A 27173-nucleotide genomic window follows, 5' to 3' on the forward strand; every position below is an offset into this window, starting at 1 on the left:
ACCTAATTGGGATAATCAGGATCCGGCGCATAGAACTCATATGCAGGACCTGAGAACTATAGTAATTCAGGGGATTAGAGAAGCAGTACCCCGTGGCCAGAATATCAATAAAGCATTTAATGAAATGCAAAAGAAAGATGAGAGCCCCACTGAGTGGCTGGAACGACTGAGGAAAGCCCTTCAGCTGTACTCTGGGGTAAATCCAGACAACCCTTTAGGGCAAGCGCTCCTCAAAACTCAGTTTGTGGCAAAATCATGGGAAAAACTTTAGCGGAACACTTCAGCAGGAGAGGACAGATAAGGGTGAAAGAAATAATTAAGCAAGAAAAGCAGATGGCCAGCAAGGGCATAAATTACCTTAGACTGATAAGAACACTGCAAATGAGCAAAAGGTGAAAAGTACACCATGAGGAAGACCTACAGCCTTCCTCCCATAGACCACGGCCCACATTCTAAAGACCCCGGCCCACAATTTTTGGAAGAATCTGCGCAAGCGTGAAAGACTGATAAGCTAATTAGCATACGAAGCGAGGGTAGGCGGGTTCAGGTAATGAATATGTATAGGCGTTAATGGAATATTCATTGTTTCAAGCTTATTTGCTGCAGTGTTGCTTATTTTGGTTACCGGATTTATGGAATGTGGAATTTGACTTTGATAATTGTTACTGTGATTTTGGCTATATTTTTGATAATAATAGTGAGCTCTTGGTGTTGCTGTAGAAAGATACCTGTGTGTTGCATTTTGTAAGTAGTAATTCTGTAAGTGATAAGTGTGTTCTGTGAGTGTAAGCTGGGAAAAATGGGAGGAAAGCAGAGTGGTGGGATTTTAAAGAAAAATCCGCTAGGGTGTGTTTTGAGTCATTGGAAGGATATTGGAGGATCCGCTGGTGGAAATGTGAATAGGAAAACATTGATAAAATATTGTAATCAATGGTGGCCGCTTTATAAGCTGGAATGTGGAGAAAAGTGGCCTTTTAATTAATAATTACAAGGTTATTAATAATTGTTATACTCATTTATGCTGGAAATGTGAGAACATTTCTGTATTCAGTATATTACAAATGTTGGTATGTGGTTATTGTCTTGAACATCCGAGGGGTGAATGTGAACCTCTGTATGTTTTAAAGTGTATATGGTGTAAAGAATTATTATATGTATGGTGGCGACAAGAAATTGAATGCCCTGACTGTAAGGTTTGGACGCCTTGGGATAAGAGAGAGAGCTGTAAGTGAAATTAGAGTCTCTGTGGCTGGGATAGCGATTGAGATAATAGTAAGAAAGGTCACTGGAAGGAAATGGGGGGGGCAGCTGGGGGAAGCGTGAATAAGAGAACTTTGGCTAAGTACTGCAATCAGTGGTGGCCCCTGTCTAAGTTAGGGGACAGAGAAAATGGCCCTTAAACGGCACACTGAATTATAATGTTTTGCTAAAATTAATGTTATTTTTAAGGCGAGAGGAAAAATGGGATGAAGTAATGTATGCTGGTATGTTTTTCACTCTGAGGAATCACCCAGAGTGGCAAAAGAGTGTGGTATTAACCTAGCTCCACAAGATCCCTTAATATTAGCAATGGAAAAGGATCAGAGGGGAGGTTGTGGTTCCTTCTATGGAGCAACCAGAATGAAACACGTTGTAAGATAAAAAACTTGTGCTAATGTATGTAAGATCTGAAGCCGGGGGGGGTGGAGAGTCAAAAAACCCTGTGAAAGTGTTAAAGTATTGGGGTGAGTTTGTACAAAGCCCCGTATCCCCTCGAAGGTGCGGCTGAGTCACGCTGGATGCATGGCAGGGTGTTTGCTGTTTGCCTGCGAAGGCTGATATGTAATAACACAGACTTAAAGCAACAAGGAGCAGATGTGCATTCAGGGTAAGAAAGAGTTAAAACAGAAGTGCTGCTGCAGAGGCAGGCTTGTGTAACCTGCAGAGCAGGAAGAGCATCTCCTGCCCCGAACCCTTCTGCTGGTGGGGAGGAGGGGGTTGCTGTTGCTGACGATTGAGCAGAAGGACCTGACAATGTCACCCCGATTGCTGCAGCATTTGCAGCACAACAGGACCGGTAACGGCCCCTCTAGGGCAGGCAGCGGGTCTGAGGAGAGTAAAGGTGAATCTCTGATGGGGAAATTTAGATGTTTGAAAGTCAGTTGTGAATAGGACTGGATAAAGGTTCGAGTTGATTTTTACTAAGGTAATCGTGATGTAGAAAAGTTGGTGAATACAAAACCAACTTATTTGGTGTTAAACTTCAGTGAAAAGAATTTGTTACAGTTGTGGGAGCTGCTGGCCACCAGGAAAACATCCTGAAACCTTTAAAGTACAAACTAAGAAAACAAGTAAGAATGCCAAATTCACCAAAATCTTTAAGTGGAAAAGAAATCTTTAACCAGGCATATCTGGAAATAAATTCCAGGTAAGGAAAAAATGCTTTACCTGTTACAGTAAAAATGATAAGGGGAAGGTCTGCCTAGTTCAGGTAAAACAATATCCCTTGCTCAGCAAGGCTATGGGGAATATTGGCAGAAAAACTGAAATAAAATACACTCTGTAGCAGTTCTACTAATGTAAATCTGTGTGTTTTACCATGACGGTGACTTGTTATGGGATGTGCAGATGACACTCTGCAGCAGCAGAGGAGGTAGGAAAGGAGGAATTATCCTTAATACCAGATGGTAAAATCCAAACTGTAAGTACAGATCAGGAGCCAAACTATTCTAATGATTCTCGATTACCTGCTAGCCGAAGAAGGAAGTGTTTGTGGTAAATTAAATGTTTCCAATTGTTATTTGAAAATTGATGGCAATGGTGAGGGAGTTAAACAAATCACATCAGAGACAGGGAAGTTAGCCCATGTTCCGTCCGAACTCGGAAAGACACGAATATTGACTTGTTTTCCTGGCTTCTCGGGAGCCCCTGGGTAAAACGAATCCTATTTTGTTATGTGGTTTAGCCACCTTATTGTTTTTGCCATGTGCTGTTCCATGTTTTATAAGATTAATTCAACACGTTGTAACTAACATGCAATTTGCTATTATGATTTCACCCAATGGCATTAAACAAATTCTAGTAGTACGCCGAAATGTACAGTCGACAATACAGATTATATAGTTAACACAATAACAATTTAACAGCAAACAGGAATCTGGGAATAATTAACTATTAACAATTCATACAACAATGTAGGCTGATGAAGAATACAAGTAGAATAGCAGAGAAAACAACCATCAGGAACGCACAGACGGGGATGTGGTAACATCTTTTATACTTTTCCACCTCCGCCATAAGTTCTTGACGTGTGACAGCAGAAAAACGCACCCTCTGCCTAAACAACGAGGAAAAAAAAAAAGGGGGGGGGGGTTTGATTCCCCTTTATAATGAACCATACAGGTTAGACGTTTAAAAAACACTCACCTTACGGGATGTTCAGAGGGGGAAATGCGCACTCCAGACCCTTCCTCCCTGGCAGGTGACGTGGCGGTCTGATGGTGAGAAAACATTGCATTGAAAGCAAGGACCTGTCATTTGGCCATAGTGCCATAAATGTTACCATTAACAAACTTACCGGAGTGGTAAGCTCGGGAAATGGGTCCAAGACTTCATCTGGACACTCAGCAGCCATCTTTTATCGTGTATGCCTTTGAACATGCGCATGCGCAATTTTAAACCCCACAGAATGTACTGGAACAATCTGGAAAGACCGCGCATGCGAAATCCCTGTAGTCTAGCCATGGTAGTGACGCATATATGTATATATATATATATATATGTATAAAATGCTTAAAGAAACTATAGTATTTATAGTTCATTTATTACTTAAGTGGAATGTATAGTTATAAGTGTTGTTTTTAGGTTTTGTTTTTGTAGGTTATTATTATATGTATTACCCAACCCTTTTGATTTATTTTGAAAACCGTGTGTTAGATGTAAAGTAAATTCAATGAATCATTTGACAACCAGTAAACAACAAATAACAATTTCTTAACAAACATGAACTAGAAGTTGAATAACAGAATAACAGTCCAGCAAAGTCTCATGTGAGGTGGAAAACAGGCTTCTTCACTCGTGAGTCCAGCACGGTCCTGAATAATGTCGGGGTGGTAACTCCATCTGTTCCCTCCACGATAGTCTGTCTCTGGTCCTTGGTATTTTTCTTCACGAGGTAACGAAAATGAACAGAAACAAATAACAAGTCACATGGTAACTGCTGGAGGTCAACAGTTTTCTTTTGTTTATAGAACAGTCTCTCGCACTCTGCTTTGGTATCCCATGGGTTCCACTTCTCGGGGCGGATTGCGAGGAAGAGATCGCACTCTTCTGTACCGGCGTGACCAAAAACACTCACAAAAGCACATACTGATGGTTACTGTAGTCACGATGGGACAAAGGCTGAACAGCAAAACCGTACAGACTGTGTCGTCTCCTGCTCCCATCTTTTCCAAAATGATAAGGATTGTTTGTGGCAAGACAAACGAATTGGTCCGTGACCCTCCTGGTCAAGATTCAGGCTAACGCCCTGACCAAAACTGCACAATGAAAATGCATGCGCAGCCTAACCTTAAAGGGGCATGAAAATTTACCCCTTTAAATGCCCACCTCTTGGCTCTTGATTCTTAACCCCCACAAACAAACCTTATATATGCTAAGAAATGTTTTATTGTGCTTTGTTATGTCATCCTGTTATGATAATGTTTTGAAATTAGCTTATGACATGTTTGAGTTTTGAGTTGTTAGCTAACGTTTGTTAGGGATTTATAGTTCTTGTTAGTCATTTGTAGTTATTGCCTGTTATTGTTTATTGATAATGGTAAATGGGTTTAATGCTTAGATAAAGATTGTTAACCTCCTTTGTATAGTTGGCAGAATCTTTTCTCTGTCTCTATCTATGCCACCCACGGAGCAGCAATGTTGAGCCACGGGGCGGTGTGAAGGACGTTATTGGGACATCGCTATCTGTCTCACCATTGCTGGCTGACCGCAAAACAACACAGAGACGGAGATACCCGAATCACCCAGAATAGGAGATGTCCGGGGAATACCCTGCTTAAAACACCCCACTTCCAGACATGTATGTTGGGTTGTTTGCCGATGTCTAAATTGTAATAGAGATTGGTCCTGTGTTTCATTTAAGAGACAACCTTACTGTATGAAATGTCACAATGATTCGATACGTACCAGGGGACCAGAGGATCAAGTGGAAATTCGTAAATTATTTTGTGGATGGGAACTGTCAGTACCTGAACTTTGGGAAGTACATGAAACAGACTGGTACAGAGTTTTAAGAAGTGTACTATAAGATTCGCCTGGAAACGGACACAACAACCAAACAGGTGGAAATATATTTAAGAGATAACTAACTCTTTAGACCTTGGAAATTATTGACAGGATAACAGCAAAATTCCCCTCAAGACTACCTGCTGCTGCCGAGAAGATACTGATATCCCGTTGCTCTCTGCAAAAGAGTAGACGAGGAAGGCAGAGAGGTACTGAACAGTGGGGAAATGAAAGCTAGTATCCTATTAATGGTATTGATTACCATGACTTTAAAAAAAAACAAAAAAAAATGAGCATTACTCTTCAATTGGACCTTAGGTTGATGGGAAGATTCAATAGAAGTTCGGTACAACGTGACAGCCGGATCCCCAAAATTCCAAGTTAAATTGGAAGATTTAGTCTTTTATGAACTAGACCCACCCGGTCGATGAGAAAGAACAATAAAACCTTTTTATCTCTGCCCCAGTTCGAATCCAGGGAAAAGCTATTGCAATTTCCCTAATCACTATTACTGTGCATACTGGGGATGTGAAACCATAGCTTCAAACTGGGACGTAGCCATTAAAAATAGATTCTTAACTATAACATGGGGACCCGGAGGATGCAATCCGCCAGCTCCTAGCTGGGATAGACACGTAGAGGACCCCCATCTTGGCAACTGTAAGCTTGTTATGTACTAGAAATCCTGCAGCCTAATGACCACGGATGGCTATTAGGACGAACCTGGGGAATAAGATATTGGGAACCTGGAGCTGCTAGAGGGGTCTCTTCTATCTAGTTCCCCCAGTCTCTCCCCAAAAGGCAAGTAGTCCTGCTCCTGGCAAAGTTTGATGGCCCTCCACTGAACTCGCTCACGGATGAAAGACCACTCTCTCTTGCACTGGGGGCCTCAAAATTATACCCAGGGAGCTGGACACAACCCAGGGACTGCCAGGTAGCAGCGTACAATCCCCTCCCTCAGTCCCCTGGCTATGCTGCTCTTCATACAGCCCAGGACACCGTTAACCTTCTCAGCCGGCAGGGCACCCTGCTGGCTCATTCTCAGCTCACTTTCTGCCAAGACCCTCTGGCTATTCCCAGCAAAGCAGCTCTCCAGCCAGGCAGCTCCAGCACGTGCTGTAGCAAACGGTTGTTCCTCCTACTCTCCTTCCACGAAGGTACGCTTACCAGACTTCTTCTGTCACTTCACCAATGTTCACTCAGGTCACAAACAGAAAAATGCAGGCAGCTTCCTACCATGCAATTTGATATGCGCCATCACTCCCATCATGTAACATGGACACCACAATTTTGCTTAGAAGATAAGACTTAGATGTGGATGCAGGGGAGCTGTGACACCTCCCCTGTGCACAGCACAGGCTGAATGACCAGCTTTTCTGGTCAACTGTATCTGCCTGAAAACTGGATATTTACTGCAGGTCGATACTTGAGCGTATTCAGGCGAGGGAACAGCTGGGGAAATGGTAGGTGAAGAACTAATTGCTTAGTGAAAAGGCTGCTTATTCCGTCTGACGTGCGGAATTAAACTCTGTAACTCGGGGTAAGTTATAAAGCGGGGTGTTTATTGCGGTGCCGGGTGCAAGGGGGGTCGCTCCTCCTAACTTGCACACGTAGTTTTACTCACGATACTTATTTACACAGTGAAGTTGGTTAGTTCTGCCCAAAGCCTACACCTACGAGATAATTATGGGTTAGTTGCCTTCTCGCTGCAGTTTAAAGGTAGAGTTCATTTTAAATTTCCTCCCCATGCTCCCCGGGCGGGGGGGTTCACTCTCTTCGGGGGGCCATTTGAGTAGGAGGTCGGGATCTCCCCCACCACAGTGATTGTACCCCGGTGTCCTTGAGCCTTACCCCTTCAGCAGCCCGTTTTCTTCCAGCAGCTCGCAGGCCCCCGCCAGAGGCTCCGTATTCACAGGCCGGTGGGGCTCAGCTCCCCCTGCCCTGGCTGCCCCCCGAGGCGCTGAGCGGGCGAGCCCCAGCCCCTCTCTGCAGGCAGGGAGGCTCCTGCCCGCCTGCCGGTGGCTGCTGGCCCCGGGGCGGCTCCTGCCTGCAGCCCGGCTTTCGGGGGGCACCGCGCTGTCTGGGGTCGGGGGGGCACAGCCCTGAGCGCTACAGCTTGCCTACCGGCAGGCAGAGCCGCTCGGCGTTAAGGCCAGCGTAGTTTTTGCGTGTGTTTGGTCGTGATTTGGCTTCCGGAGAATAATGCTTTTGAGGTATGATGGCATGAAATCATGATTGAAACAGAGCAGGCATCTGCAGGAGAAATACCAGCTTGGGTGTAAGTCGGTGAACTGTATTGCCTCTCCCCAGCATTACCGTTGTTCGTTGTTGGAGGGAAATCGGTCGTGACAGAGGTATTGTTAGAGTTTACCTGTCCAATGAAATGCCAGAGACTGGCCAATTAGAAAATGTGATTTATTAAAGCAAGCGACAAGTAAGCAAAACAGCGCTGGGCGGCCGGGGAGTCTCCTGCTCCACCAACGGCGCGCAAATTCAAGCAAGCTGAGCAAATTCAAGCAAGCTCTTTCACTCACTCTTTGTTGCGGATGTCTTCAGTGAGCTGAAGGCTCTCCCTGTCATGGGCACTGTTGTTATGCTCCAAGGACACCGTGATTGTGGTGTTGATTGGTTCCGGCCCAAGCTCAACTATAAAGTGCCGACTCGAGGGAGGAAACTAGCTGTTAACTTGTCCTGCGATGGAGACATCAACAGAAGTGCCTCGGCTCCTCAGCATGTGACCTCTACTTGGGAGGACTATGTCTGGTTTCAAGCACCAGCGGCGCTCAAAGGCTTTCACGAATGACCCACACTCTGTAGAACTTTAATGGAATATCGAATAACCTTTGGTGCCGCTTTAAGCGATAACTTTATCAAATACAACTGTGTATTCTTGTCTGTCTGGATCCTTTATTCAGGGCGTCTACTACCTTCCTGTAGTTCAACCGTGTCCATCTGTTTTCATCTCCTGAATGGCTGTTGAAAGCAATTACCCTTTAAGGCACAGCTGCACAAAGATACAGTGATTCTTTGGGGACCTGAGTTATGGTACAGGAGACTAATTGGCGCGTTGGGAGTAAAACTTTCCTGCTGTGTACTTGCTGAACTGGCAAATACTGGATAAACCTTTTCCCTCCTGAGTTTTAATGTGGCCATTACTAAATTAGCTGATTGCTTGGGACTCTCTCTGGGTAATGTACATGACTATTAATACACTTGGCCTTTACTAAAAAGGCTATAGCCATTCTTACCCGTAAAAGGAGACCTTTGTAGTCTGATCAGGCTTGAGTGAGTACTCGAGTGTTTGCCTATCTATTTGATAAAATTAGACTTCTCTATAACTCAATTTCAGTTACTTAATAATCCAAACAAAGAGTGGGACTTCTGAGTAATTGGGAGGTCTTGTACTGGTGACAAAAAGAGATTGATTGGCCCTGTGGAAGTGGGGAAGCACGTCTTCCTATTTTTTTACTAACCTTTAGCCCAACAGCCTTGACGGTCAGTTAGATATACAGTTAGAACTAAAAGCAAGCGGTTTCTGCTCTAACCCTCTTCAGAGGAAGTAGGACTGCGGCGAATGAAGAGACGGGACGCAGCTTGATGCAAGCAAATGTCAATTTATTGTACAGAAGCACGAGGTTTTATACACTTTCAGAAGCTGCGCGTTTGAAACAGATTGGTTCTTGAAGCTAAGCCTTGCATACTAGGCAATCCCCGATTGGTGGTTAGCTGCCATCAATTAACAGCAAGGTGTTACCTTTCCTTGGCGCCATCCGTCTCCCACTCCCCTGTGCTCTGCAAACACGCCTCATCATGTTAATCCTTGTCCAGACAAGCTCGAGCACATTCCCCTCAGCAAACGGATTGCCACGCATGGTCCTAGTTTCCAGCCCGCTCCTGCATCTCCCCCTTCCTGTTGCACAAAAAGAACCTTTGAAACCGAACGAGTAAAAACAAGGTATAAGTAATAGAACAAATAAAAAACCAACTGAGACATATTATCAGTATCAAAATAACCCGCTGTCTCTGTTCCGTACAATTTGACAATTGCCCCTTTTTGTTTTTGAACAGCTAGGACCAGGTTTGCCATGTTCTGCAGGGCCCTTGCAAACATGACAGCAACCAAGGTAATAGCAAACAAACAATACTGCCAGTTGAGTGAATGGATGCCAAAAAAGACTGAAATTTTCTCAGATTTTGATACCATGTTGCTGCAATGGGGCGCCTAAAATCCCCGCAGCACATACCATCCAAATCCTCACAGCCATGTCCTTGAACCAACAACAAAAAGCAGTGGCAATTTTGACTCACATGCTTAACTGCCTACCAAACAAGGTGATTTAACTCTTTAATGCTTTCCCTGCTGTTACTCCGGATAAGAGAAGAACCGCTGCGACACGTTCCCATCATAGCCTCCTACTACATATAGCATCTACAGAAAGACAATGATCGACATTCAAAGTGTAAACAGTATCATCTTCTTTTGGATTAACATTATACATAGGTGGAAGGGCACACCAAAAAAGAACTGGTTCAGTCAAAAAGTTCGAAACATAGTGTGCCTTCTCTGAACATACCTCTGGGGTCATTCCCTTCGTTCCCTCTTTTTTTATGCAAAGAGAAACACTTCCACCAAAACAGAGAAGCCCCTATTTACATCTCTGAGCCCGGACACAAACCGCAGCTGTATGCGCCACCAGGCTCAGGGCAGGAATCATTCATGCCGTTGCACAGCTATATATCTCTACAAGCATGCAGACACCTATTAAACACTAGATAACCATGTTTATCTTTCCTATTCTCCTTCACAATACCTAGCTGTTTCTCCCATTAGTTTCCAGCCCGCTCCTGCATAGGACTCCTGCCCCAATATGCTAGCTTGTTCTCACTTAAGACAACAACAATAAAAGTTAGTTTCTTGCTTGCTTTTACTTCTAAGTCTTAGACTCTTCAATGTTTATGAAATGTGAAGAGGCGGTGAGGCGAGTGTGATCAAGTTCAGCACTATCTTTACTTGTCAAACTCCTGTTCAAAGTCAGAAGGTATTACTTGGGAGCAGAACTTGAGCCCTTTCTTCTGGCCTGGTGTCTAGTGCAGAATGGGAGAAGGAGGGAGGGTGAGAAACACTTGAGAGCTTTGAACAGTGTGTCAAAACTAGGTGTCTGCTGGACTTAACCTTCAGTCAGCTACTTAGAAGTGTCTGTAATGTAGTGAGCTTAACAGCTCCAAACAGCCCTATCCCATTTGAAGAGAAACTCGAGCCTACTGGTAGCAAGGTTGCTTGCAGCTTCTTGCTAGCAAAAATTGCACGATGGTGTGATAAGAATCGTTTGAAATGAGGGTAAAGGTTGAAGTAACCTGCTACGCTTGGTGCATATTTTAACTTTACCATTTGGAATGGAATGATAAAGAACGAAGAGGAAATTAAGTTGGTATTTTTGAGCTTGGAGCACACTAGGAACGCTGTCTCTGCCTTGTTATCCATTAAACATCTGTTTACATAGTGTAGTAGCTGCTAAAGCTAGCCGTAGGGGGAAAACCTGTTAGAATGAAGAAAGCTGCCTTGTGTGCAGCTGCCCACTTGAATATGTAATTCCTGGTCTCTTGAATGAAACATAACTTGAACGTAGGAGTGTTTGTGCTCAGGAGATCAAAACCCTTTACACTTCCACCAAAGCTGCTTGTGATGCATATTTCAGACGCTAGCACTCGAGTGTTTAAAGAAGCTTTTAAACAGAAGCCTTCGTTCTAAGGATCAAGGGGCTGGTTTCTTTCTACTCTCTTCCCCAGATGAGTGCAGTGTTACTGCAGTAAACCGTTCATGTATTCTGTTACACTTGAACTATGAGTGCAGCAATGATACGGTGCCGGGAGTGAAAGAAGACAAGTTGCTTATTTTGGGGTTTTTTCTTTTATTCTTTAGAAAAGCTTTAGAGCTTCATTAACAATTTTAGTACTGTAATGATTATCAAAATGAAATGTTGTTTTCTCTATGTGATTACATTGGATTTATTTGATCCCTCAAAGTAAAGGTTCTGCTGGTGGCAGAACAACTTGCTTCTGTTCTATATATGTATCTAAAGTGCATGTTCACAGCTGTTCCACCTTTCTGACAAAGTGCATGATGTCTTGTGCCAGAAGCTTTGGTTCCTCAAAGGCAGCAAAATGCCCTCCACGTGGCATGTAAGAGTAAGTGATGATGTTCTTGAAGACCTCCTTTGCCCAGACCCGTGGTGTATGTACTAGCTCCTGAGGAAAAAGCTGCAGTCCCTGTGGGAACATACACTGCAAACCTAGAGGACATTAACTAAGTGCCTTTTTGAAAAAAGTCCTGGGGAAATTCTATAAAAACCTCCTGACTCTAGTAATTGCCACAGTCAGCTGGCAGAGCTTCACCGCAGCGACACATTTTGTGGTTTGTACTCTGCTGAAAAGCTTTGCTTGTATTTGAGTCTCCTTGAGTATGAGAATATTATACCCAAAAACGTAAAGTAGAGCCAACTTCGCACACGGTTCAATCTTGAAACGTTTCCTATTTTTAAACTTACCTTGTTTTACAGTTTTGCGATAAATGGCAAGACGCATCACCTCTTTGTGACAGTCAGAAATGAGCCTGCTCAAGTTTACTTTAGAATTTATAGTACCAGCGTAACGAATGAGTTGAGGAAAGGTAAGCTGGCTCGGTCTACAAAGGAAAAGACTCTTCTATTTGTTTGTGTGATCAATCACATGGAATTCCGTTCTGCAGCATTTTCTGGTCAGCCTCTCTTATAGTCATCTTAAAGTCAGTGGCTGTTAGAAGGTGCTTGGTTTGTTAGAAGGTACTGCTCTCCAAATTGCTTCCCCAAGTTTGTGCTTAACACTTGTAGTCGTTAGTTTTATCCACCACTAAGCCGTATGCTTCCTAATTCAGTTTAAACGTCTCTCTTGGAAATGCTCCTGATTTTCTGTTTTGTTTTAACTGAACTGAGCCAGAGATCACATTTGTTTGGTGACTAAGTATATAGACCTGTAGTTTGAACACAAGACTGAATATAGTTTGATATGTCCGCTGCATTGTCTTGGCTACAAGCTACTTTGTGTGAATTACAGGTTCAAAAGAAAAATGACTCAACTATTTTTATCAAAAGAAAATAAGAACTTAGATTATTTTTTTTAACAACTTAAGTTTGCTGTTTTAAAGTAATCTAAATGTTTATACAGGCAAACGTGGTTCAATCTCATTTGCAAATCTTTCTTACACCTACCACTTCATTACCTGGCATCACCTGTTAGACCAGGGTCCTTGGAGATGTTCTCCTTGTAGAATCGCATTGAGGACACAATGGAGGATGTCACGCAATAAATCATCACATTGGCCAAAAGCTCATCAAGAGTGTATTTGCTATTGATAGAAAAAGATGAAGACGTTTCATTGGAAGCTGTTTCTCAATACGCTATATTGGGCTCATGCCCTGAAGAACAGTTGTTCTTGTTCTCCACTTGTTTTCAAGCAGCAAATTAATTGGCACCCATGTGCCCAGAGCAAAACTGCCCGGTGCTGAAGCAGTAGTTTGCAGGCGGTCTGCTGTAAGTTTACACTACTACTTGTCATGTGTAACCTTTCATGCTCAAAATTCAGCTTTGGCCAGTCTTTTACCTATCTCCTCATTAGTTACCATTGCTCATTCTTTTAATGAGTCCTCTCATGGAAGAGCACCTGTTTTCTTACCTTTCCAAGCCTCCATCATCTTTATGCAGAAATGATTTATCTCTCCAGGTAGAGAATTTTTCCAATATATATGCAGCAAGCCCCACAGGGGAGTCATTCAGTCCACAACCTAATTCAAGAGAAGAAGAGAACCATTGCAGTTGCCTGGCATTGCAAATACTTCAGTGGGAGTTAAACTGGACTTACATCAATTCTTCAGAGTTTTCTATGAGAATTCAGTAAAGAGTGCGTTTTACTAGCCCTGGTAGTACTTTATTCTTGAAAAGTTCACCCCAATGGAATTTTGGCTATAACTGACAGCACTATAAAGTTGAGCAATTCCTATACAAAAGAAAATAGGAGTTAAGAAAATCCTCTGGGCTTCTTGGTAATGTGTGGCAGAAAGAGCAAATTCAGATGTAAAGGGATTACACTCTGAAAAGAAATTTCAGATAAACTGTTTGGGAGCACTGTCCTGCTTAGGATGGCTAACTGGGACCCTGAGTGCTGTTCACTTTCTATGTAATTTAAACAACAGTGGAGTGTTGTGTATCTGCTATCTGCTCCTGCCTTTGGGGAATGCTAACAAACATTATAAACACAGCATATTATATCTGTGTTTTAACCTGTAAAACGGGTGGGGATTACTTCAGCAGTGGTAGAGCTTGCCTTGGGAAAATTCCTGTACCACACTCCAGGCTGTAGTTTTACAGTATCCATAGAATTGCCTACTCTCAAGTGTATTTTAGTGTGACTTTAGCACTGAATGACTGCGTAGAAGATGATGCACAATGTGATTTCAATTTAATAGTGGACATAGTTAATGCAAAGTAAGTTTGTGCATTGGCACAACAGTTTCCCTGTGCTGTCAGGCCTAAAGTGATTTGCTACACATCAAAGTCATGTAAATGCTTTGACCAGCAAAGGTAGGGCAGGCTAAAATGTGCCAGCTAACATATGACCCGTCTGGAGGTGAGCATTTTCTGAGCTGAAAGCTGTCTCCGAATCACTGTATTCAACTTTCATGGACTGGATGCTCAGAAATACCAGTCTTGTTTGCAGCTTACTAATGATTCAACCTGTACACATCTTAGGTACCACAGCTTCTGGTGAGTGAAAATACTGTAGCTTTGCTTTAAACCTGCCTAATGAGAACTAAACTGATAATATAGATATTTTTTGAGACTAAGCAGGGAATATGTATTTTTTCCCCCTATTTATTTTCTGCCTTTCACAGTGTGCTACAAAATCCCTGCTCTTCTTTTTTTCCAGGTTAAAGAGTCCTAGACTATGTACAGTGCTTGTAGGGAAGCTGCTTGGTCACTTTAGGGTTCTTTTTCTCCCCTTCTTGTATTCTTTTGATTATAAAATATATTAATGAAACAGGGGTGGAACAGATTCTAAATATCATGGATTTAGTGTTTTGTCTTACTCTCTTTTTGCTTTCTTTAAGAGTTTGTAAGATTCTCTTAAAGTCTGAGCTGGCTGACGTTTCAAAGCACTGTCCTTGACTCTTGGATTCTCTCACATAGCAGCAACCAAACTAGAGCCCATTGTGATTTTCTTCCTCTGCTTAAATTGCTTTGGACTTTGTTGACATCAGTTTTTATTGGCCAGTTTAATCAACCAGTCACTTAACTGCAGAGAGTTACAAAACCATTTATCTTTAGATTAAACCAAACCCTGGATAGGTGTCAGATTTTCACTTAACCATTCACTTTTATCTGTAGAGAAATTAAGATCATATTGAAAGGTACGGGTGCCAGCACAGATTTTTGTGATACTCTCTCTCCCCTGGAACTTGCTTACTTATTTATATTCATGAATTCTCATGTTAACTAGTTATTAACCCATGAACTTAATCTTTTTCTTAAGGCAGTTTAATGTCTTTAAGAACACTGGGGGAAGGAACCTCAACAAAACTTTTCTTGGAAATTAAATATGTTCCATTACTAGATCCACAGCTTCTTGATCCTGCCAGAGCTCTGATATTTGAAGCATGATTTCCCTGTGATATTATCACCTGTAAATGAATTCTCCTTTTAAAAACATTTCTGCTAGTTTTCTGATCAGACACTAGACATACTGGTCTTTGTTTTTCTGGGGGCTGTCTTCATTGTTTGGCTTTTGAAAAGAAAACCCAAAAAACCCCAACCTGGTATCTGGTTTGTCTCCTTTTATTTCTCTGATATTGCAATCAGTTCAAGCAACAGACTAGGCATTAGCTGACGTTTCACTTTGAGTTTCCTCTTTTCCAGTTAAATGCCAGGATGGGGTGCTATTCCTTCTATGGTCTCCGTACCTGATGCCAGTCTGAGACAGCTCTGCTGTCTTTCCTGATGAGGGTTTATTTCAATAAAGGAATACCCCATAATCTTTGATAATATTATACAAATAAATCATGTAACTTTTCTGAGATGGCCATACCTTTCTTCAGACTCCTTATCTACTGGTCCCACTACATCATGCTTCTGGCTTCAGGTATTATGGCTGTGTCTACCTTTCTGCAAGTTTCACATTGCACTTGCTTATGGTATTTTTCTTGTTTTCACCCACATTTATTTCTAGAAGCTTCAATGTCAGGGTCCTGTGCTTTACTTTAAGAGGCTTTTTGCAAAGGGTTTCTTTGCCATAGAGAAGTGGTATGCCATTTAACAGACCTTGAAAAGTGATATTTGTAGTCTCCGTCTTTTTTTAAGCGGTTCCTTTTCACTTCCTTTTACACAGCTCTTGTCCCCATGTCTTGCATTCAGTCACCAGAATTCATTGCTTCTCAAACATGGTTGGCTTTTGTTCAACTATGTGTTTATACGCCTTAAGCAGTCAGTATACAAAGTTCATAGTGATATAGAGAAGGTTCATTACCTGCAGTGTCTGGTTTGGTGGCTTGGATGTGTAAGTATCCAGACTCTCGCAATAGTTCATGTATATTCTTCTGGATGAAAGGATACATACGTCGAACATCTTCCCTAGTAAAGCCTATGAGCCATGGTATATAAGCCCCAAGCATCACGGAAATCATCCTTCTCAAACCTTCTCTGCCAGCGAAGATAAGATTCACAGATCTGAAATCAAGTTAATGAATAGAAGGTTAAATCAAGCCATTTTCTGTTTCCAAATTTTCTAGAAAATAAGTCTGACGGGAGCTGTAATAGAAGCATTTCACTAAGCCAAATACATAAGCCCTTCACATTTATTGTGATTTCCAAAAAAATTTGGGAGAGTTAAAAATGGTACAGCTGGTGCCATCTCCATCCAGGAAAGTCCTATACTTCGTGGTACTGATCAGCTGCTGAAAGGCTGAGCTCCTTCCTTTTCTCCCTGCCAATTTTAAATTTATCTCCTTCCTGATTTAGAATGATGATCCTTGAGGTCTCAAATCAAAATGCAGCAGAGCTTACTTCCATGCCTAGTGAAAGAGAAGCCAAACAGCACTCCATTTTTCTCTGTACAACTCTTCCCTAGATAAGGGAGGCCAACAGCATCCTGGCTTGTGTCAGAAATTGCGTGGCCAGCAGGACAAGGGCAGTGATGCTGTACCCAGCACTGGTGTGGCTGCACCTCGAATACTGTGTTCGGTTTTGGGCCTCTCACTACAAGAAAGATGTGTCCAAAGAAGAGCAACGGAGCTGGTGAAGGGTCTAGAGAACAAGTCCTATGAGAAACAGCTGAGGCAACTGGGCTTGTTTAGTCTGGAGGAAAGGGGGCTTGGGGGAGACCTTCTTGCTCTCTAAAACTACAGGAAAGGAGGTTGTAACAAGGTGGGTGTTGGTCACTTTTTCCCAGGTAACAAGTGAGAGGATGAGAGGAAATGGCCTCAAGTCGTGCCAGGGGAGGTTCAGATGGGATATCAGGAAAAATTTCTTCACTAAAAGGTTTGTCAAGCATTGGAACAGGCTGCCCAGGGAAGTGGTAGAGGTATTTAAAAGGTGTGTAGATGTGGCACTTAGGGACCTGGTTTAGCAGTGGACTTGGCAGTGTTAGGTTTATGGTTGGACTCAATGATCTTCAAGGTCTTTTCCAACCTAAATGCTTCTATGATTCTATGAAATTTAGAAAGCGTGAGAATGCAAATACCACTGTCAATGCAAAGCACGTGAATATGACTGAATGCACAGGGGTGGGGATACCCCTGGAGAAAACAAAGCAGAAGGCGATGAGAGGCAGGGCAAACAGAAGGCAGGACCCGGACCGTGGAGCCAGAAGGTAGGGTAAGAACTGGAGAAACCTTCTCTGCACTGATTCCCTTTGCTACTCACTGTGGCAGCATCTGGGCCATGTTTGTGGTAATAAGAGATCCCCAGTCTTCTCCCTGTAGGTAGTATTCTTTGGAGCCCAATCTATTCATCAGCTTATGAAATTTCCGAGCAGTTGCTTTGCTGTCAAAGCCTGTAGGTAAAGAGAAACAGAGGAAACCTGTTTGTCTTGGTGTATCATCCCCTGGCCAAAGATCATGGTCTGACAGAGGCACATGTTTATGCTGCTGTGTAAAGGCACAGTGTGCTATGCTGCTCTGCCTTGCTCCTTGGCAATACAGTGAACACAAGATGGAAATTCAGTGGAAAGTGGATAAAGTGGATAAAGTGGAAAGCAGACCTGGTTTCCAGCTACCATTACCTTCCAGATCTCCACAGCCAGCCCCAGAGCCTCAGCCACATGGGTGTTAGTGCAGAGCCAAGCATCTGCATTCACAAACTGCATTCCCTGGTGAGGGCCAGGGATGACTGAGGCTCCAAGAACCTGGCAATTCCAACAGCGCCTTTTCATCGCTCACCTTTCTGGTGTGGTGCCTCAGAGAAGCCATATCCTGGGATGGATGGGCAGATGACCTCAAACACCATGTCACCCTCATTCAGGCCATGCTCAGCTGGCTCTGTGAGTAGAGCGATGGTCTTGTAGAACTCGTAGAAGGAGCCAGGCCAGCCGTGGACCATCAGCAGAGGTTGAACAGCTCAACTGTGAGGGACATAGGAGGGCTTCACGTGGATAAAATGGATATCAATCCCTGCCACACATCCAGACAGATAAATTAAAGCCTTAGTTCCATCACAGTTTCTGTTCCAAACTCTGAAGAAGGAGGGTGGCAAAACTGTGATTAGCATTCACAGCAGAAGGTACACAATCAACCCATGGCAAGAAGATGCCTAGCTGAAAGGACATGCCTGGTATTTTACCTGTGTCTCATCTTTTACTTACAGACAGAGGTATTGATCCCAGTCCCAGTTACTGGGGTCACAGGAGACTGAGCATCCACCTCCTGAGAAATTGGTCTTACAGTATATAAGTACAGCTGCACTTCAATGAATAGCATAATGCAACTAAGACACGTGCAAAAACATGACTAAATTACAAAATGTGTGGGTGATAAAAAGAGAAACATGGAAAAAGTAAGCGCAGGATATAAGTTTAACCTGCAGATCACTTATCTAAAGTCTGGCTAACCACACCTGGCTAAACTGGGTGGTGGTGGTGGATATTCCAACCTCAGGGCCTGGGTAAATTTTACAGTTTTCAAAGGTGGCTTCAAGGCAATAGCAGAAGAAAACCTCGTTGTTATTTAGTGCAGGTTCAGAGCCAGATGAAGCCCATCTTCAAGCAGATCTAATCTTATCACCACTGTGCAATGATCTTAATCTATAGAGGGTTACTAATAACATAGCCTCCACTACTGATCCTTCATTAAGCTGTTATGCACACTGTTGTCTTAATAGAGTAACCTCTTAAAGCCCCCCATTCTCTCTGTGCATTTCAGAGTGAGACCTGCTCAAGCCACAGAGACCCCCTCACCTTCAATGGTGGTTCGGAAATGGGGATATTTGTTCAGGATTTCCACTTGCTTGCGTCGGTCAAACGGGTTCCTCCAGTAGGCCACCACCTTCTGCAGGTAGCTGGAGGTGAAGCCGTAGCGGAAGGCAGCCCCTTCCAGCTGCGGTGTGTAGCGGGCCTGCTCCAGGCGGCGATGCAGGTCCTGCGGACAGGAGCTCTTGCAAGGCTGGCCAGATGCCTGCATGTGCCCTATGCTAAGGCAGGCATGAACAGGCTCTCCTGGCTCCACCGGCTTCTGTGTCTCTCTCTGGGACACCACAAGCCCTCCTGAAGCAGTGCCATACTCTGTATAACTTCCTGAATCATTTATATGGAGAATATATTTCTCTACAGGTTAGCAGTTCCCCTAGGGCACCCAGGAGTAGTGGGTTCTACGCTTGCCTTACTGCTAACTCGCTTTAGGGTTTTGGGCACTAGGAACTTGCCAGCACTGCCAGCTGAGAGAAGAATAAGCAGCTCAGCCTGTGCTACCGACTGCTAGTTGGCCAGATAATTAGTGACAGGCTTGTAGGGACAGAAGGAAGGACCCCATCCTTCTTCACCCTTCCAACCCTGTCCTCTGCGGAAGCCCCTCAGTCCTGCCCTACTGGTGCCTTTGCTATCCCGGTGCCCTCCCACCCCATTCCACCACTGCAGACCTGCTGTCAAATTCTGCTGCTCAAAGCATGGCCTTTCTGCAGGAGCAGCCCCAGGTTGCATTGAGAGTCTGTGGTCTCAGAAAGCGTAAAGACATTGCAGTGAATCTGAGCTCAAATCCCATTCATAAAGGGCAGTGAGCCAGAGCATCATCTAACGGACCTGCGCTGGCTATTGCCCCCAAGGCATCACCTCAAAGCAGTAAGGTGGGTGATGAACTGGCTCCACCTCGCAGCTTTCTGCCCCTCCTTACCTCCCAGGCACGGGCACCTCAATTTCTTTGTCAGATGTTTCAGTCTTGAAGGGACAGATACTTTCATCTTCTTTCCCTTTTAGAGGTCTTTCATCTGAGCCCCACCATCCATTGCCCATTTCAATAGTCTTGATCTTGTGTCTAGACCTCAGCCAGTAAACCAGCATCCCTCCAACGCCCAGAGCGGCCACAGGGACCAGGACTGCATTCCTCTGAGAACATTCGAATGACCTGGGGAGGCATAAAATTGTTTGCGCCCAACAGAAGTGTCAAGGGTAAAGGGACTATGCTGAGGCTTGTAGTCACATTGGTTGGACGTGAGTAACAAACCCCATGCAGTCAGCAGGGGCTGGGTGTTTCTGTTATTTTTGAAGATCGCAGGCAGGATTTGTGGCAGGGTTACATCTACCAGTGTTTCTTAGGGACCTTAAGCCTTTGCTGATCAGGACTTGTTAATCACAAGGCTTCTCTGTCCCTCTCCTTATGAACCAGGTGTGCCCTGGGAGACAAGGATCAGTAGGATCTGGATCTATCTGTTTTAAGGCAGGTACTGAAGTGAATGGGATAGTAGCACCTGGACAGCTTCAGGAATAAAAACTGCACAGAGTGGGCTGAGGAGCAGAGACAAGAGTTTTCAGCTGCTGGAGACAGCTGGATGTGCTAGACATGCCCCTTGACTGTGCTACATACATAGCTCCCCTACAGATTCAGTCATCTTTTAGGGCAACGCTAGCCCTCCACCATAGCTGTCCATAGGTAAAGGTCTCAACTTGTCTGTCTGGTGCCTCTTTTTCTTACCTAGACAGCAAAGTTTCAGACTTTCTTGAGGTGTAGGAGCTAAGGCGCCAGAGCTGGATTTAACAGACAGACAGCAATGTTTTAAAACCGTTCAAACCCTTCAGCAATCAGTCCTAAATGTAGTGTCCCTTCCCATCCCCCTGACCTGTGCCTCAAGCTCTCCAGCTTCCCTTGGGGATTAGCAGAGCTGTCTGGGGCTATTGCAGGGGGCTCAAAGAAGACTGTGAATGAAGATTTTTTGTCATACAGGGTATGGAAGGGACTATGCTGTGCCCCAGCCCAGGTGCTAATAAAAAGTGAACTCCTCAGCACAGAGCAGCTATTTCACTTACCTGATCCAGGACAAGGTGCCATCCCTAGAAAATGGGGGTGGGGGTGGGGTGGGAAAGATTCTTGGTCTGATAGTGTTGTCTGAATGGTACCATCCCTTGGGGATGGTGTAAGGAACATCCCCTGCCAGCACCATTTACCGCGCAGCCATGGGATCACAAGCTGTTCAGCTGGCTGGCAACAGAGACAGTGTTTCTGGGCTGTGTTTTAGCTGGATAGTTTGTCACCATAATATTCCCGCCTTCAGCACAATTTAGATAAAAGGCACTGAACAACTGGGTAGGTGTCCTTGCGGTGTTTCATCCTACAGAGGGCTGTGTTACTTCAGCCAAGTAAATAGTTTATTTTGGCAGCTGTGTAGCGATAGGTGCCCAGCCTTGGCAGGGGACTTCCAAGCTCAAGGGTTACTCTGCTGCCAGCCACGTGGTACTCATCCTGCCCAGGGCTGGCATGAGGAGCAGCTTGTGGGACCCTTCCCTGTTCAGGTTCAGTGAGCTGCTGTACCTTTGCTACTTCCAACTACTCCTGACTGGATACCAAGCTTTTAGGTCTCATCTGCCCGCAAGAAAAAGGAAACATCCTCGTTGGTTCTCTTTTAGCCTGGTAGATTCTCTTGCAAGAAAAGCAGAATCTAAAATCTACCAAAAAGTTAGAAGCAACAGAGAAAGTCTTGTTACTCTGCAGCTAGATGAGGGAGCTGTTTGGTGTCATAATTACGATGCCTTGAGACAAAAAAAAATTAAAAAGGACAGGAAACTCCATGAAAAACCAAGTCCACTGGGTGTTTCCTGTTGCCTAGTACCCTTTCCCACTGCTACCTGTGATGCAGAACACAGTGCCTGTACTGGACACCCCAGCAGTAGTGAAGGCAATTGGGTAATTGATCTCTGAGACAGTCTATGTGATTTTTAAGGAAGTATCTCCTGAAACCACTCCCAGACAAAGAAGACCAAGAGCTCCTAAGAGCAAACAGTGTCAGCCTCCACCTCCCTGGAGGCTGAGTAGCTTATGCAACAAGTAATAACAACCCCCTGCACTTACATCCTGGAGTTTAGTGAGTCAGAGGCACGAAACCAGTTAGCACGGCAACAGCACAAACTCGGCACTGCTAACAAAGCAAGCATGTCCCAGAAACAGCTCTCTGAGTGGCACAGAACAAGGCTCAGTCTTATAAAACCTCCTCCCTACCCATGCTCAGGAAAGCTCAGCTGCATGCTCCCACCCACCGATGGCCTGGTGGACCCCACCGGGCCTTTCTCCTGCCCCAACCCTGGGGACCCCTGTTTAGAGTCCCTCCTCCCTGTGCCAAAGAGATCTCACCAGGCGTTTGGAAGCATCTCCTGCCACATGTCCGCTCCTCCTCGCCTAGCCACAGCTCCCAGCGAAACAGCCCAGGTGTCTCCTCTGCTGGCTTTCTCTTCCGCAGCGACACTCTCCTGGTGACAATGCAAGCTACACCAACCGTCAGTGCCACCTATTGCCTAAACGTGCGCTTGCAAACTAAGTTCAGCAAGAGACAAATGCCAGGTCCTGCACGGGGAGGGAACAGCTCCGTGCATCAGCACAGCTGGGCGCCAGATGCACAGAAAGCAGCTCTGCAGAGCCTGGCCTGAGGTCCTCAGCTGAGCCTGAGCCAACAAGGTGCAGCAAAGGCCGGTGCGTACAGGGCTAGATAGCAAGCTGTTAGCCAGCAGGCTGGGCGAGGTGATCCTTCGCTCTCTTCAGCACTTGTGGGGCCACATCTGGAGTGCCATGTCCAGTGCTGGCCTTGCTGGCAGAGGAAGGGCTGGAGTGAGGCTGCCCACCCTCGGTGGTCAGGGCCACCAGGCTGCTGGGGGGCTGGAGCCATGTGGTGTACCAGGAGAGACAGAGAGACCTGGGCTTGTTCAGCCTGGAGGAGAGAAGGCAAAGGGTGGGGTCTTACTGCTGTCTGCATCTACCTAGTGGAGAGTGTAGGAAAAATGGACCAAGAACAAAAGGCAATGGACGCAAATTGCAAGAAGGGAAATTCTGGTTAGATGTGAGGAAAAATTAGTTCACCATGGAGGTATTCAGACACTGGGACAGGGGCCCAGAGAGGATGTGGGATCTCCATCCTTAGAGGCAATCAAAATTTGACAGGAACAAGGCACTGAGCAACCTGATCTACCTGAACCTGCTCTGAGCAGAAGCTGCGATGAGCTGACCTCCATGTGTCCCTTCTGACCTGTGCATCGTGTGGCTCTATTCCATGTGCACCTGTGATCGGCAGCAGCCCAAACAAAAAAGGAAAAGTTGCTTTTCATTTTCCACAGAAATCAATGCTTTGTTTTAGCTCATTTTTAGACTTCATTTCCTTCATGGTTAGTAAAATCTTACTAGGTAAAGGCTTCTCTTTCCTAAATTGTGTCCTTGCTGTGCTTCAGTCCAGGAATAACTACATCTTACTGTGAGAGAAAATGATTCCTATCTCCATGCAACGCTCTAAGCGAAGTACCATCACCAGTGAGCTCTGTGATGGTTAGGTCTCATACCGTGACTTCATATGCAGCCACTGTGCCATCAAAAAAGAGTCATCAGGAAGAAAAGCTTGTAAATCCTTCATTTGGTCAAAGTTCAGTTTATTGCTACACCACAGCTATTTCTGGTTACATCCGTCTGGGATTACTTAGCTTTAAGGTTCTATTTCCCAAACAAAACCAGCTCTTTTGAGGCCTCTTGGAAGATGATATCCCTGATTGCAGAGGGACTATAGTCAGCAGACAAGGGAATTATTAGCAACAAGGGGAAAGAACTACAACCCATGTGGAAGGTAGCTGAGGACCCTGTAAAGAGCCAGGTTGAGGTACTGCAGGCTGTGATGTCGTCAGTAGACAAAAGAGACCTCGAGGAAATTCTGTTTCTTACTTAGCACTGGGAAAAAGCATAAAGGCTGGTGGAGGAAGGACTGGCTTAAACAGCTGTGAGTGAATTTATCTATACCAGGAATGTGGGAGAAGAGCCAGCAGAGCTAGTTACAGCTACAAAGAAAAGACAGAAGTTGCTGCTTTCTGTATAAAAAGCTTGGGAAAGTCAGAATGGCTTTTACTTAAGATACAAGGTGACACACCAAGGCCACTAATACCCTGGGGCTAAAAGGCAACACCTCACCACCACCTTCACCCCCGATAAATCTGGAACAGCTGGGATGCCAGGATCCCATCTACTGAAATGCAGGGGATGTGCAGGAGTTTTGTGTGAGTGCTGGTGAGCAGAGATCAAAGGGTTCCCAGAGGAAATTCCGTCCTGGGATGCAGCAGCAGTGGAAAGCAAGGGGTTTTTCCCCTCCTCTCTTACAACCTCTCGAGGCCAAAATGCACAAATTCAGGCAGAAACTGCTTGCTGGAGACAGCAAGGCTGCCTCCCACGAGATTTTGATGCATGTCTCATAAATGGAAAGGGGAATCCCACAGGAAAGGACCTGCAAAAATGTCTCAGAGCATCTCCCTGCATTGGGGCAGGATCCCTTATTCTTAATGACAGACGTCTTAGCAAACCCATTTTTAAAAAGCCCCTTCGGAGCACTATTAGAAAAAATTCTGCCTCTGTCCCAGTGCTGTGCTTTTGCTGGTTCAGCTGCTACTCTGGCATGGGAAAAAAAAAAAACAAACCAACCCAAAAGGAGAGAGAATAAAATTTGATACACTGAATCTCACTATTGCACCTCTGTCTAAACTTCCAAATGTCTAAAATTCCCACAGTCCCTGTGCGACAGGCATCATTTTATAAAGGGATTTCATATGTTCCCATTGCACAAATCACATACTAACAGAAAGCTTGTTTCCTATGCTTTTCTCTTGCTCTTGTCACTGATCTGCAGGATCACCCCTGCAGCAATGATAGAAAATACAGACATGGAAATGTTACCGTAATGTATTTTTTCAGCTGGTTTAACAGCTGGATACAAGCAGGAGGAGCCAAACACAACACAACCTGCCAGCTCTCCCAGACCCGTTCGCTACTGCTGGTACAGTGTGACCTGCTGCTGGAGAAAGCACCCAAAGGCCAAGCAGTAGTTCTGCAAACACTGGGTGCCCTCTTGTGGGAAAGAGGAGCTCGCAGCACCAGTAATAACACTTTTTTTGTGTGTATTTGGGCTTTTTTCTATTTTGGACTTTATGTGTTTCTCGTTGCCAGTTTCACGTAATCACAATCCAAGCCTCATCAATGCCATTAATACTGAAACCTGAAACACAGGGAGGAAAGCTGGTGACTTCTCATTATGAAATGGGCTATTGAACAGGGGTAAGAATGGAGCACAAAACCTTTGAACGCAGCTCTTTTATAGCTTGAGATGCTGTGGCAACTTGGAAATGATTATTCTGACCTTTGGAGCCGTTGCAAGGCCCTTGCTGGGATTTATGGCCCCAACTGTAATGCACTGCCCTTCACAGAATCATAGATTCATGGAATTGTTGAGGTTGGAAAAGACCTTTTAAGATCATCAAGCCATCATCTTACAGCATGAAGGCATTGCTGCGTAATTTTCCTTTTGCATGCACAAGATCAGGTTCACTGTCTTAAGCATTACTAGAAAGCAAATGGTGCTCATTAACAGGGGATCTTTGTGAATATGGTCTCCTGACTTATACCAGGGACCAGCTCTCTTCTTTTTTTCTGGTCGGTGGCCACTACCAGTGAGCTGCTGGCCAGTGATGTTGCAGGGCAGGACAACTGGAAGCTTCAGATCTCTCCTGTGCTCTTCCAGGTTCCCGAAACCCTGCTTGCCCCATGGCATCACTCTGTCTTTGAACGTTATGTTCTTCCTTTGCTTTTAAGGAAGGTCCTAAGGCTAACAAGGATTTCATGTGTTATGCCGGATCTTTGCTCCTACAGGCCAAAGACACTGAATGCTGTATTTCCCTGCATGACTTCTGAAGGAAAATGGTCCCCGTGGTCCAACAGGTCCAAGCTGGGACTGTCCATGCACATGCAACTCTTTCCAACTGGTATTGTATGAAAAAAGCCATGCCCAGAGATGGGATTAGATGGGGAAAACTGGAGATCTTACCACGTGTGGCTGTGTCCTTGGGGTTAAGGGAAAGCCCCCAGCACATCGCCCTACTTGCAATGGACAAGCAAAGTTTTCACCTTTCCAGTGAGGTCTCAGGACATTCAGCTGGTTGGTGGGAGATTTGTTTGGTACCAAAGTCGACTCTGGCACTGAATGGCAGGCTCTGTGCTCAGCCTCAGTGATCCCGTCCCTGGAGGAAACACTGAGCTCCTAAGCACCTCCAAGCTGTTAATTCCTCAATCTTACTAACAAGAGCCAGCTCAAACATCTGAGAGCAGACGGCAGCAACACCTTGCTCCTGCCCTCACCGGTAGCCAGTCCATGAGGCCTCTGTGCTGCTCCATGGTATATTACATAAAAGTCGGATTGCAGGAGCAATGAACAGCTTGGGAGAGCCCAGGACAATCTCTCCAACCTCTTCCTCCCCCTCCACAAATGCTCCTTTCTTGCGCAGAAAGCCCATTCTCATTGCTGAATATACCTTCCCCCTAACATCTCTTTAGTCCTCTGCTCTGCACTGTATGCTGAAGAGAAGTTACTGTTTTCCCAGCTGGAAATGGCCCCTTCTCTGTCTCCCTTATTGTCGGAAGACCTCACAAATGTTTCACTGCTACCTCCGGCAAGGACTGGCCCCTTCTGTTGCTAATTAGGGAGCTAAGAGGTTCCTCCAGGCACTTCCCAGTGAAACTGAGCCCATTAAATGAATGGCAGGCAACATCTCTGGGGGTGGGGAGCAAAATTACACAACCGCTGCTTGGAAATAGGCAGTTTGTTACGCGTGCTGGTTTTAGAGACTCAGCGACATTAAAAACAAAAGCAACTTTCAAATCCAAACCAGTGTATTTAGGTCACTGATACCCCAGGGATAATCTTGGGGATATTGGTGATGGGAGGCAGGCAGCAGGCTCTGGAAGCTTGTGCTCAGAGCCTGGATGCACAAAATGTGATAGCTCCTGCATGTGTGCCAGGCCATGGACTGAAAGTCGGGTGTACAAGACCTTTCTGTGCTCTAGGATATGGGTACTGCTGTGCTGCGTGCTAGGAGTGTTAATCCTGGAACGTAATGTGAAGGATAGCCCTTTTGGGCTTGGACACACTGTGGAGTTTTGGTAGGTGAGTGTGGTGGAGGCTTGCAGGCTTGGCTTAGCTAACCCAGGTGCCCAGCAGACGTGAGGAATTTCTTATACAGAAGGGAACTGCATACAATCAGTACAGATATAACTTTCAACTCTGCTCAGTTATCCCATTTTTGTTGTTTTACAATCTTAGGATTGCATTGCATATCTCCTGCAACCATTGCTCCAAGCCATGTAAAATTATCATCTTGCAAAGAAAGCAAGAATCAT

General features: G+C 44.9%; 1 protein-coding gene across 1 annotated transcript; it reads right to left on the bottom strand.

The window, feature by feature from the left end:
- Window positions 1-11163: 11163 nt before the first annotated feature.
- LOC121080177 (epoxide hydrolase 1-like) lies at window positions 11164-22159 on the bottom strand. Its single transcript, XM_040578048.1, is given in 10 exon segments — window positions 11164-11520; window positions 11522-11555; window positions 12521-12646; window positions 12974-13082; window positions 15818-16017; window positions 17212-17341; window positions 17727-17957; window positions 18740-18920; window positions 19685-19898; window positions 22116-22159. Coding segments are annotated over 10 exon segments (1422 nt in total). The 5' UTR covers window positions 22145-22159; the 3' UTR covers window positions 11164-11352.
- Window positions 22160-27173: the final 5014 nt, after the last annotated feature.

This window comes from Falco naumanni, chromosome 21 (genome assembly GCF_017639655.2).
Source record: "Falco naumanni isolate bFalNau1 chromosome 21, bFalNau1.pat, whole genome shotgun sequence".
Classification (NCBI taxonomy): Eukaryota; Metazoa; Chordata; class Aves; order Falconiformes; family Falconidae; genus Falco; species Falco naumanni.